This window comes from Stegastes partitus, unplaced genomic scaffold, assembly GCF_000690725.1.
Source record: "Stegastes partitus isolate 25-593 unplaced genomic scaffold, Stegastes_partitus-1.0.2 Scaffold62, whole genome shotgun sequence".
NCBI classification, from domain to species: domain Eukaryota; kingdom Metazoa; phylum Chordata; class Actinopteri; family Pomacentridae; genus Stegastes; species Stegastes partitus.
Genome location: NW_007577793.1, coordinates 817581 through 829666, shown reverse-complemented (window position 1 = coordinate 829666; position 12086 = coordinate 817581). Strand labels below are relative to the sequence as shown.

The following is a 12086-nucleotide window of genomic DNA, read 5'->3' as shown; positions in this document are numbered from 1 at the left end:
GCCCTGAAACAGATTCATGCACTCACCACTTAGTTTGGTGGAACCCTGCCCTGTAAAACACAGTAGAGAGTGCCATCCTGTTCCCTGTGTACTCAGTGAACCAAGAACACAGGGCCAGCTGCTGTTAAAGGGCCACACACATGATCATGGGCCTGGAGTCACTTCAGGTAGATACTACCTTTATATATATATACACACACACACAGTGCTAACTTCTTTAATAGACTCGGCTTTGGTATAAACACGAGTCAAAGGCTGTTATGGATGTGCTATGCTGCAAAATACATGAACGCATCGAGCTTCACTGCATGTTAAGAGATTTTACAAACCCCTAAAGGGGAGGCCTAAAGACAGAATAGGTATAGAGAGACTGGGGCTGAAAAATAAAGTCAGCTTGGAAGTGCCAAAAACTGGAGTACCTCAAATGACCACTTTTGGCTCTCTCCGAAAGCAAGCCAGTCCCCATAGACCCCCATAATAAAAAATTCCAATTTTACAGCAGAAGCACACATGTCTACAGCCTGGTATGAAAAATGTTTTGGTCTGTATACCCAGTTGCCCGTTTCATTGCAACTGTATAATGGGTGAATATTTATATACCATACATTCCGGACTATTGACCACACCTGAATATAAGCCACACCCACTAACTTTAAAAAGAAAACAAGTTTTGTACATATATAGGCTGCACTTGTCTATAAGTCGCAGGTGTCCACGTTGTAACATGAGATATTTACAAAGAAAGATGTAACACAGAAAGATTTTTTAAACTTTTAATAAAATACGCACCGGTAGCATACACAAATACGTACCGTAAATGCTTTTTTTCCCTGAACAATGCTTGTAAGACAGCTGGTTAAAAAAATAAAAAACACAGTAGCCTACCAGGAGAAGTCATTGATCGCTGTCTTCATCTTCCTCCGGTGCGCTAAAACCACTAAAGTCGCCTTCTTCAGTGTCGGAATTGAACAGCCTCAGAATAACTCTGCCACACACTTCCTCAGTCTGTCTTTCGTTGTTGCTCTCAATGTCACTTTCGCCTCGAGGCAAATTCGTAAAACTCATAAAAAGCCATAAATTAGCCACATCATTGTTTAAGTCACAGTGTTCAAAGTGTGTGAAAAAATAGCGTCTTATAGTCCAGAATTTATGATAAGTCAACTGTTTACACTGTATTAAAGCTTAAAGTTATGCATAACTAAGGGCATGGACACTTGCAGTGACAGGTGGATGCTGACATAGAACAGTCCATTGCCCGTCTCAGCTCCGCCACTTTGCTCTTTTCTGGATTAACTGGGAGTCAATAGGAGCGAGACACTGCCAAGAAGGTGTTGGCTGGAGCCACCACACTGAGCTTCAAAGCTACTCTTAAAGGAACCTATTGGTGATGTCAATAAGGATTCATCAATCTCTATATACAAGCAATAAAAGAGCTAATGTGAATCCAGCACCTCCAGGTTCTGTGACAAAAGTAAGAAAACCACAACCAAAGTCCTTCTGACATTGGCAGCAATGTCAATTATTCGAAATCCAGCCATGAAATCAGCTTTTTTTTAACAGCATGTTGTGTTGATCAGACCAAAGGTTCAGTTCGACAGAGTATTTCAAAAGAAAGCTGTCTCATACTGTTGTTTGTTGACTACCTCTGTCTTTCTCATCCTTTAAGAAACATCATTTCCAATAAGCCCTAGGTCACTGCGGGGTAAACAGAACACAATGTGAGTGTGAGGCGGTGGCTGTTTAAATAATGTATGTGTGTAATAATAACAGGACAGAGACGACTGAACAGTGTAGGTGTTTTTAGACAGCTCAGACAACTGAAAAAAATGGAAAATTTAAATAAAAAAGTGTTTGTAGATATCAGGGATGAGGACAAAGACAAGTTACAATGACAGCAACCATTCAGGGAAGCTGTATATTTTCTGTGCTCATGAAGTGATAAATTAACCTAATCATGAAGGTTTCAGTTTCTAACAGCAGCTGCCATAGTGTCACAGTGCCAGAGATTACGGAATGTAGATTTTGTCTTTCTATGTTCCTCTGAGCCAGACACGCTGCAGATCTAAAAGTCACATTTGAAAAGCCAGCGCCTGAATAAGGTTAACGAACAGTACTGATAGTGAAGCCTGTTAGAGAGCAGAGCACGTACTAAACTAAGTAGAACATTTTAATGCTTCACACATATCTGTGCATGGCTAATGATTTATTAATAGATTTGATATTAAGTCAAGCAGTCAAGTCAGGCTTCCTAATGCCTCCTTCTATCAATTATACCTACATCCTGCCCCTCCTCCTCCTGCTTCTTCATCTGTACTCTCGCTTTTCCTCTATTGCACACACACTACCCTTCCTCCTCCCTCTGCCTCAATAAAGCATGCATAGAGATCTAAACCAACAAGGGGACAACACAAAAATTACTGCGGCTCTAACTCATTTTAAATGCCGCCAAGCTCGTAGCTGGGAGCTCATTACTGCGTCACATAGCGATTCAGAAGAGGGGACACGAAGAACAAGTCCCACCCTGGTGGTTCAGTCCATACAGTCGTCGCACCTCAGCGAGGGGACAGAATCCTTTCATGAGAGCATCTGTGTTTACTTTTCCTGTCTCTCCAGTGTACCCTTTTCACCTATATAGCTGACTGATTGATGCAAATGATGTTTACTGAGTCTGACAGTAACCATAGTGCATCAGCATAACGATTGGAGATACATTTTTTGCAATCAAAAACAGACGCATGAACGTTTTTGCAATGCTGTCGGAATGAAATGCAAAGGATGTGTCCATAAATCCTCCATAATCCAGTATCTTATCGCTGTTTTCAGATGTACATCCACAAATCCCACCCCTCAGCATATGCACAAACCAAGCCTGCTCTGTTCTACTGCTCTGCTCTGGTCAGAACTTATTACAATTCAAATGATTTCTACTCAGCCAAGCTCGCATTGGCCACCAGTAAACAGCATGTTACACGAGTATATAAATAATGAGAGAAATATTCAGAAAGTTTTGTTGTACTTACAATATACTGTGCAGCTCTCAACAAAACAGGACATAAGAATCTAATATGACAGCACTTTAAGTACCATCACCACAGACTCTCTGCCAGCATTCAAGGTTGTTCCTGTTAATACAGACAAATAGCAGCTCCATTGTGCTGCTTTGAAAGTGTTTTTTTTTTTCATTTTTTCATTTTTTAGTTATCTTCAAAAATCCACAAAGACACACTGGTTTGTTTTGTGCCAGCCAGGCGCTAGATTGACACATTTCTCTGAAGTGAAGCACGCATTAAAAGGGATAAATAGTTAAAGAGCCTGACCCACTGTGTAATCTTTGTGTGTGTTGAGCGACTGTAAGGTGCCGTGAAGAGCACACAAAACAAAACAAACACACACACATGTGCACACTGAGAAACCAACACATCCTCACTTGTCGTGCTTTCACCTACACTGCAGTGCCAGAGCAGATGGTGTGTGCAACCCTGGGTTCACTTCCTGAAACAAAAAAGAAACACAGGCAGAGAGGGAGAGAGAGGGAGCGCTATCTCGTCCCATACTGTCCGTCTCAGAGCATTACTGTCAGCAGAAGACAATACAGCACAGAATGATTAGCACGCACACACTGGTGTTGTGTCTCGTTGTCCCTCTCTGTCTCTATTCGTTTTCATCTCTCTCCTCTTCCCTCTCCATCTTCTCGCTCATTGTTCCTATACAGCAGCGAGTAGAAACTCTAGCCCATCCGCATCTATTGTCAGAAGTAATTTTCACCATCCTCTGCCTACTGAACATTTAATGACAAATTGACAGGAAGACTGTGCTGGCATATGGTTTGCGACCCTATAGAGGGAACTGTGTATAGGAAAGTGTGAACAGATGTGATTTGTGAAGCGTATGCATGTGTTAGGGTTTATTTACTGTATATCTTAATCCGCAGAATGAATCAAATTTGACTACGAAACCCCTAAAGTCACCAAAACGAATGTGTGCAGCTCCAATCTCGTTCTTATCATTATCCAGGCTTTACATGCATTGACTAGTATCTGTATGATGTCAATACTTACTGTAAATATTCCTTATCGCTGCCTGACATGTGTGGCGACAAACATATGAGTAGTGTTATAAAATCCTGGCACGCAAGCCAACACCCTCGTGTCATCCCTGTGAGCTAAAGGTGGGCGATGTGATAATCTTCACCATGGATGATTGTAATTTGGCATATGATCTTTTTTTCAGAGGAATCGTGCAGACGGTGCCACTAAATAAATAAATAACAGCACTGTCTAAACTTTTCTACTCGACATGAACTAAGTAAAAGTGTGACTGGTTGTGACACATTTAGGACAAGCTCATTGAACTCACTAAGCACTTTGGAGGTGTAACAGATAGGCTGCTTGTGTAGTTTGGAAATGATTTCTCCTGATCAGATGTTCAGCAATTTAAGGTTATCTGCAAAAGGAAGGTTGGAGGTAGTGACGACAGCTATTGAAAACGGCAAGAGAATGTATGATTGTCCTTCTACTTTGTATCGAGCTGGTTCATTTGAGAGTCAAACAATACGTTGTTGATTTGTCTGTGGAGTTTGACTGAACATGGCACATACAAGAGATCTTCAGTCGCACTTCTAGTATTGCAGAGAATGGGAGGAGAGCAAATAGCTCAACACATAAATGTGTCTTTTTTCCACTTGTATTGTCATTTCAAAACATACACTTAGGCTTCGTGTTGTCTCTGAGTACGACTGTGCCAACTCAAACTACCCAGTCATGACTTGACAGTCCATCGTGGTCCCAACTTAGAATATCGCTCATGGGATAATTCAAGCCATACAGCCACTTCTTAAATAAATCAACAAGAGCCAAGAAAAATTCTAAATTATTCATTCATTGGTTGTAACTAGCCTACATTTCAAAAGAGGTAGGAAATATTATGATTCAGATTGTGGATCGTGATTCTATCCCAAAAGATCATCATCTAAGGCTTTAGCCAAATTGTTCATCCCTGTTGTGAGTCTGCATGTCGCTTGATATACAGTGTCCCTACAGCATTTAATGACAGTTCAACATATGTTAAACTGGCATAAAATATATTTTTTTAAATTTCCTACAGCAATATATTCTGAAACATCTTAGCACTCACACATTTACACTGCGCTTTATCTCTGCTATCCATGAAATCAGTGATAAAGTGGAGCAGTGCCATGGTTCCAGTTTCAATGTTCATCTTTCGTCATGACGGTGCTGTGTATAACAACCTTTTGCACAAGAATCTGTGACAGAAAAATAATTTGAAGTGGCCGTAATTACAGGCACCACAGCACTGTCAGGACCATTTCCAGCTACGTCTATTTTTAAGGCGGATCAATCAATACTCAGTCACACCCTGTCAGGAGGCTGTCATGAGATTTCACTTACAGACATGAGCCCGTCCATCACTGACCCTCACAAATCTTAGTTTGAGCATCTAGAGACAAAACCAGTGTGGTGAAACAGCACTGGCAGGGGGCTATCAATAAAGATGCAAATTCAAAAATGTCCACTACTTGTTCATTCAGAACTCTGAGATGTGTTTTCTGTGCTCCTTTACGGCTCTGTGAAGTAGAAAGCCAGACCACTGGATGCCTCGAGCTCTTCAACGCTGAGTCAAGTTGTTCTTAACACTAAGTTGTTGTTAACAAGACAATTTCCTTTTAATCAATGTCACTGGAGCTCTGCATGTGTGTTTGCTGCCTTCACAATTTTGACGTGTGGGCTCCAACGCAGAGCTACATGGCACCGAGCCACACGCTGTACACTGCTAACCCTGCTCCCTGCTCCCATTACTGGTCAAGCAGTATCATAACCCACTTACATTACACATTGTCTAGACTACTTCAGAGTCTAGACAACTTGTAATGTAAGTCCAGTCTTAAACAATGTCATAATTGTCCTCACCAGAGTGTCCAAGATAAAAATCATAATAGGCTACTTGATAAATTCTAACAAAGTTAAAAAGGTTCCACAGGCTTATTCCGCTCGGGTGCAATGTCCAATCATTATGGAAGGCACGTTAGATATATTCTGCTGGTATTCAGCTTATCACTGGGTCCTCTGCTACCCTTGTCAACAATTAAGGAGTCAAGAACACTTAAACTCCATTTATAGCACAAAGCACACACTGCAGTAGAGTGGGAATACTAAGAACTGCTTCACTGTTTCACACCTTTTATCCAGGTTAAAAATCAAAACCACATGAAAAGGGGAGAAAAAGTAATTCAGGCATTTTTTGACAGTGAATGAAATTTTCATTTGCCTGCAAGTCTTGCAGTAATTCGACACCCTTTTTGAGAAAATTCGTGACATGAGAAGTAGACACATTTTATCATTTGCTTTAGATTTGGCATCATCCGTCACACTTGGAAATCCTATTACGAACCCTAAAATGTACCTACTGGAGCAAAACTGCTGCCAGATTGAGGTCTGATAGAGTCTGCTTTGACACTGAAAAGAGCTCTTTAAAGTGTCTTTGTTTAATAGAATATTAACTCCATCACAAATAGTTAGCGCAACCTTCAGCCTGCGATCTGTCACTATCTCAGGCACACGCAAAAACCTGAGTATTCACAGACACTCTGACACACGCTCGCCCCAGTCTGATTTCATGGTGATCCGCAAAGCTCGGAAAGAAAGTAATGGCACCATATTTTACGTAAGATTCCCGGCTCGAGGCTATGAGAGTCAAACACACAAGTCAGCTGAGCAATAGCACTGCTGAGGTCAAATCCAACTCAGACGCTCTGCCCACACTGCAGAGCTGTCTCACCGAACTGCACAGAGAGGCAGAGAGAAGAGAGAGAGAGAGAAAGAGGTAGAAAAGTGTTTAGGTGTGTGGGAGAGAAGCAGAAGCAGAAGAGTGATGTCCATTCATAGCATGTGAAAACAGTAGAATTTGAGTATTTGTGAGGAAGACAGTGTTTAAAAATCTGAGCGGAGCATTGAGTATCGATGAGGAGAAGGACAGAACAGACAACGAACCTGCAGGAGCTGTCAGTAAACTCTCCCCACACAGCGGACAGCATTTATTCAGAAATCCTGTCAGGTTTTTTCTTGTGGCATCCAGTTTGAATGAGCAGCAACTGCATGATTTACTGATCAGTCTGGAGGCTGCGGATCAGATTTGAAATGTGTAGCGCAAGCTCACGGACAACAGAGAACAGACTTGGCAGAAGGCGCTTCAGATGGTGCTGGCAAGCACGGATTTATGAAATGACACAATATGATTCCAACAAAAGGCACATGAGCAGAGATTTTAGGGCAGAAATGGAGCAGGGGGTGGGGAGAGGGGAGATGCAGCTACATTTCTGTGAGTCAGGAGATTATCAACAAGATTAAAATCTGTTTCCTTTTTCATATTTTAAAAAGCATCCAATTCCATTTGTTAAAACATAATCAAAGCCAGAGAAGAAGGTTGAAATTTGTCAGGATCTTAATTAAAATGTTTTTTCAGATATTGATATTCACCACATAATAGGATTTCACTTTTAATGCTGCTAAGATTGATTTGCTGGCATTGCAACACATTAGCTCTTCACACATGCAAAACAAAAACTTACAGAAGTAATGTTGAATGACTAATTTGGACAGAAAAACTTTTCTAAAAGACAATATATTATGTCAACATAACAGTCCAATCAAACTGATATGTAGGCATTTGAATTATTACCAAAGCACCAATAAAACACTTTTTGTAGGTGGAGTGTCCTTGTTTGAAAGATTGTCTGTGCAATCTAATCTCCTGAAAACTTTTCACCTCCAAAGAAAAAAAGCAGTCAAAGCGTCAAACATGTGAATGTGGACAACTGGTTCTTGAAAACTGACCAGTATAATAAAATAATAATGAAGATGTAGAGATGGGGAGGATCAAAAAATCAGGTGTAGCACAGCAGCACATACAAATGTGAAAAGAGAATACTCCCTAATAAACCGGACAAACTGCTTTTCCAGTGAACTTTTCTCTTGAGTTACTAAACTCGGCACATTATTCACACACACTTTCCTCACTCGGACACACACACACACACCTGTACTTCATGCCCGTGTGTTTCCCCGTGGACTCCTTCAGTGAGATGTGCCGTGGAGTGAAGGAGCCGAAGCTGCGCGCAATGATGGCCACGGTGCGGAACTTGGCCCGGGCTTGGTTCACCACGTTGGGGCTGGTGGCGCTCTGCTTGCTGTGGTCTCCATTCCCTCTCTTCAGGTTGTGGTCCGTACAGGCGATGGACACCTGCATGGCTGCGCTTCAGTTTGTGGAGCAGAGGAGAAGAAAACTACAGATGGCACAGGAAACAGTAAAGTCTCAAACTGTGGGTTTTTTTTTCTCTTGATTCTCGTCCTCTTCTGCTCAGGGTCTGTGTTTAGATTCTCTCGCTTCTTCTGAAGTGCTTTTTCTCTCTCCTTGTAAATGGATTAAGTCTTCAGTCGCTCACTTCCAAGTGCTGCGTCTCCATGTGTATCACTTTGTTCCGTGCAGCAAAATAAACCTGCAAAAAGCTTTTTCCTCTTTTCTTTTTCTGTGCTCACATCAGGTCTTCCATTTTAAGTATTTCCTTGCAGAAGAGAGGCAGCAGAACAGAACAGGTCAATCATCAAAAGCCTCCAAGAACAAAGACTCCTCAGCTCTTTGAGGGATCCCCAATTTATTCCCCAACTGGTTTTTCCTTCTCCTTTCTCTCTCTTTGCCTCTGATGCGGAGCTTCTTCTTCTTTTTTTTTTTCTCTGAGTTTTTGCTGTGGAGTGTGACTCTGAGGGGGTGTGGAGAGAGGGGGAGAGAGAGAGAGTGCAGAGGGATGGAAAGAGGAGCCAGAGAGAAACGGAGATGCGACCCAGGCGCTGCGCTCTCCCCGGTCTGACTGTGGGAAGAGAGAGCGAGCGGCAGCCTGTATGAGAGCGAGAGAGAGAGAGAGAGAGAGATGGGGGAGAGGAGGGTGAGGGAGGAGGGGACAGGGTCAGGGAACGGATAAGGAGACAGGGCACAGAGCGAGGAGGAGGAAACAAAAGGGGGAAGTCACTCTCAGGTCCTGGAAGGGTGCGCCATCACACTTGTGCCATCAGCACTTTTTCCAGTCTTGTCACTTCTCCTGCCTCCTCTCCAGCCTCCTCAGCGCTCCCTAGGTCCCGCCTGCCGATCTTAATGTGTGTCACTAATGTGCTTGTGCCCCAGTTTCCTCCCCTCTTCCTCCCCCCCTCTCTCTCTTCCTCTCTGGCTCCCTTTTCTCTCTCTCTCTCTCTCTCTCTCACGGTATTTCTTCTCTATCCGATGTTTTTGACGCTCTTCTGTCTTTTTGCTTCTTCTTCTTCTTCCTGTTGTTTTTGTTTTTCTCAGCAGGGCAGCTCCAGCACCGACAGCGCACCTTCAGGGAACTGGGAGGGATGTAATGCAGCTCACAGCTCTCTCTCTCTCTCTCTCTCTCTCTCTCTCCCTCTCTCTCTCCCTCTCTCTCTCCCTCCCACTCGCTCCGTGACGCTCTCTCCTCTACCTGTCTCCATCTCACCTGTCACATCTTTGAACGCTCCTTCCTCTCCTTTCCTCACCTGTAATGGCCATACAACAAAGCCTGTTGCCTTTTATTCCCTCTGCACTTCACACAGCCATCTCTCTATAGTATTCTTTTTATTCTTTTTCCCCCCTTCTTGTGTCTTTTATCGTTTGTTTGTTTTCTGGACTAAAGGCAGTAACAGTTCTAACAGCAGCAGTAATCGTTGGCCATATGTCCTGCAGCAGACTAAATCCTGCCTCTAGGACTGTACTGAATGTTAACAACTCACAGAACACCAAAAAGTGGGAAATTTTAGTTCATATTATTATTACTATTAGAATTTGTATATTGAATTTATACTATATCATCCCGCACTTACTGTGCAAACTATACTATATAATGGAATAAAATATTCCAACACCAAAGAAAAATACTGTAAAATATGTATGTAATAGTGTAAAATAATGCCATTGAATAAAGTAACTCTTCTGAAGTAAAGTATGTTTTCAAACCTAGATAGATAGATAGATAGATAGATAGATAGATAGATAGATAGTAGATAGATAGATAGATAGATAGATAGATAGATAGATAGATAGATAGATAGAACTTCAGTTTCTTCTACTTGTCACGAGTTGTATCAAATAAACTTAAATTGAATTTCAAGTTTAACTTAAAAACTTAATCTACTAAATAAAATTAAAGTCTTTGTAAAAATATAATAAATTCAAATTTTATTTTTAAAAAAACTAATTTTCTAGTTATTGACCATTAAAAACTGCTAATGTTATTTCACATTAGACAAATGAATTCACAGTCTATTTTTGTCATTTTATTAATATTTTTTGTGTATTTCAAAAATATGGAATACAAATGTGTACAATAAAAAGGAAAAATTCCATTGAACTACAGATTTTCTTTATACAGTGTACTGTATATCCAAGTCAGACACAAGTATTTGCTGATGTCCCTCAAATCCCCGAACACACTGTACATACAACCCCCAGAGGCGGCTACAAATCAAAGCAAACGAGAGGAGGATGGATGGATGGACAAGGTGGGGGAGGTGTGGGGAGATTGGAATCGGGAGAAAGACTTAAAAACAACAGGCTGAGACGTAACGGAGCTGAGGGAAGAGGGAATTAATGCATCTGTGTGTGTTTGATTACTGCACATCCACGTGTGTGTGCCTGTATGTCAGCGGCTATGTGTGCATAGATGTGTGTGTAGTGTGTCTGCAGGGTAAGGTGATAATGCTGTGCGCTTTCCAGTATTTCTATAAGGGGTGTCAAGCGGAGGTAAATGGAGCGTTTTGCTGCAGGGCTTCTCAGAGCTCTTTTATTTTTCTGTTTGTGAGTCTACGTACACACAGACACACACACAAATACTCACACACAGTAGATGAGCCCATGTGGTGGAAATGTCAGCACTGCAGTGTTTAAACATGCAAATGTCTGGACAGCATAGAAAGGCCATATCAGTATCTGGTCTCAACAAATCCACAAAAACAAATATAAATACAGTGTTTATTATCGTATTCTTACACCTACAGGTTTGGTTAGCCTGTGTGGTTAATGTATTGTCAGCAGATGCTTTAACTGTAACAGCTGACACATGTAAATCTCAGATGTTAACACATGCAAAAAGACGGTTCCAATAGCAATCTACAAGCAAGAGGATGTGATTGTCAATGCCATGGAAATGTCACGCTAATCCCATTGTTATCAGCCTGATTCATCTTTCAACACCGGCATGTAAACTGGAGGAGGACGGCACAGAGCCAAGGACATAGAAATAACTGTACAGCATACTGCCGTAATGGAAAAAAATAAATAAGCATATGATCTCCTCAACACTTCACACAGCAGGATTACCAGGAGCCAAATTAACTGTTAGAACAACTGTAAGATGAGTGCCTAGCATTATCTTATTTAAAAATGCCGGTTTAGTGGCTACATTTCAGTACAATTACCAGAACAATACTACAATACCTTACTTTGAAGGACATGCTCTGATCCAGAATTCTTTTTTCATCTTTTTTTTATTTTTTATTTTTTATTGACAGTAAGTTGGCTCTCTGTGGAAATATCTCAATAGCTAAAAGATGGATTGGCTAGAGGATTCATTTTAACGAGCTCTTTCTAAAGTTGGCATTAATGATCTGGAGCAAATTAAACAATGGGTTTCCATAATGTTGGTGCACACATTCAACTTTGATGATGCTTTAGCTGTTTAACCTGGGGCCAACATCAATTCAAAGTTTTAACTGGTCTGTAAAACTAATGGCTTTCCCATCAGAATTGGTCTTTTGTATTTAATGCGAAGTAGCAAATTTTAAATGCCCCCTCTGGTGTTAATATTTCCATATGGTGCCTTTTTATATGCTAAAATGCCATGGCTGAGCATTTCCACCTTAAAATGGCATTGTACCAATGATAATCTCTAAAACACAAATTAGAACTTCTGGTTGTTTATAGCAAGTCTATCTCTCCAATCTTGTCAGTTTACCAGGTAGAGCTTACTATAACAATATTATTTTCATTGTTGGTGTCCTGTTTGAACATTTATTGCCAATATT

The 12086-nt window shown here is 41.2% G+C and overlaps 1 protein-coding gene across 2 annotated transcripts in view; it reads right to left on the bottom strand.

Annotated features, from left to right (window-relative positions):
- Nucleotides 1-12086, bottom strand: part of kcnab1a (potassium voltage-gated channel subfamily A regulatory beta subunit 1a) — a 121846-nt gene that overhangs the window by 76326 nt on the left and 33434 nt on the right. The window contains exon 1 of one of the 2 annotated variants that reach the window (XM_008275965.1): nucleotides 8054-8731. The exons of the other annotated variant lie outside the window; for it this stretch is intronic. Within the exon in view, the coding sequence (XP_008274187.1) occupies nucleotides 8054-8262 (209 nt within the window). The 5' untranslated portion in view covers nucleotides 8263-8731. Of the gene's footprint in view, nucleotides 1-8053; nucleotides 8732-12086 lie in introns of those variants that run through there. 2 annotated transcript variants of the gene reach the window in all.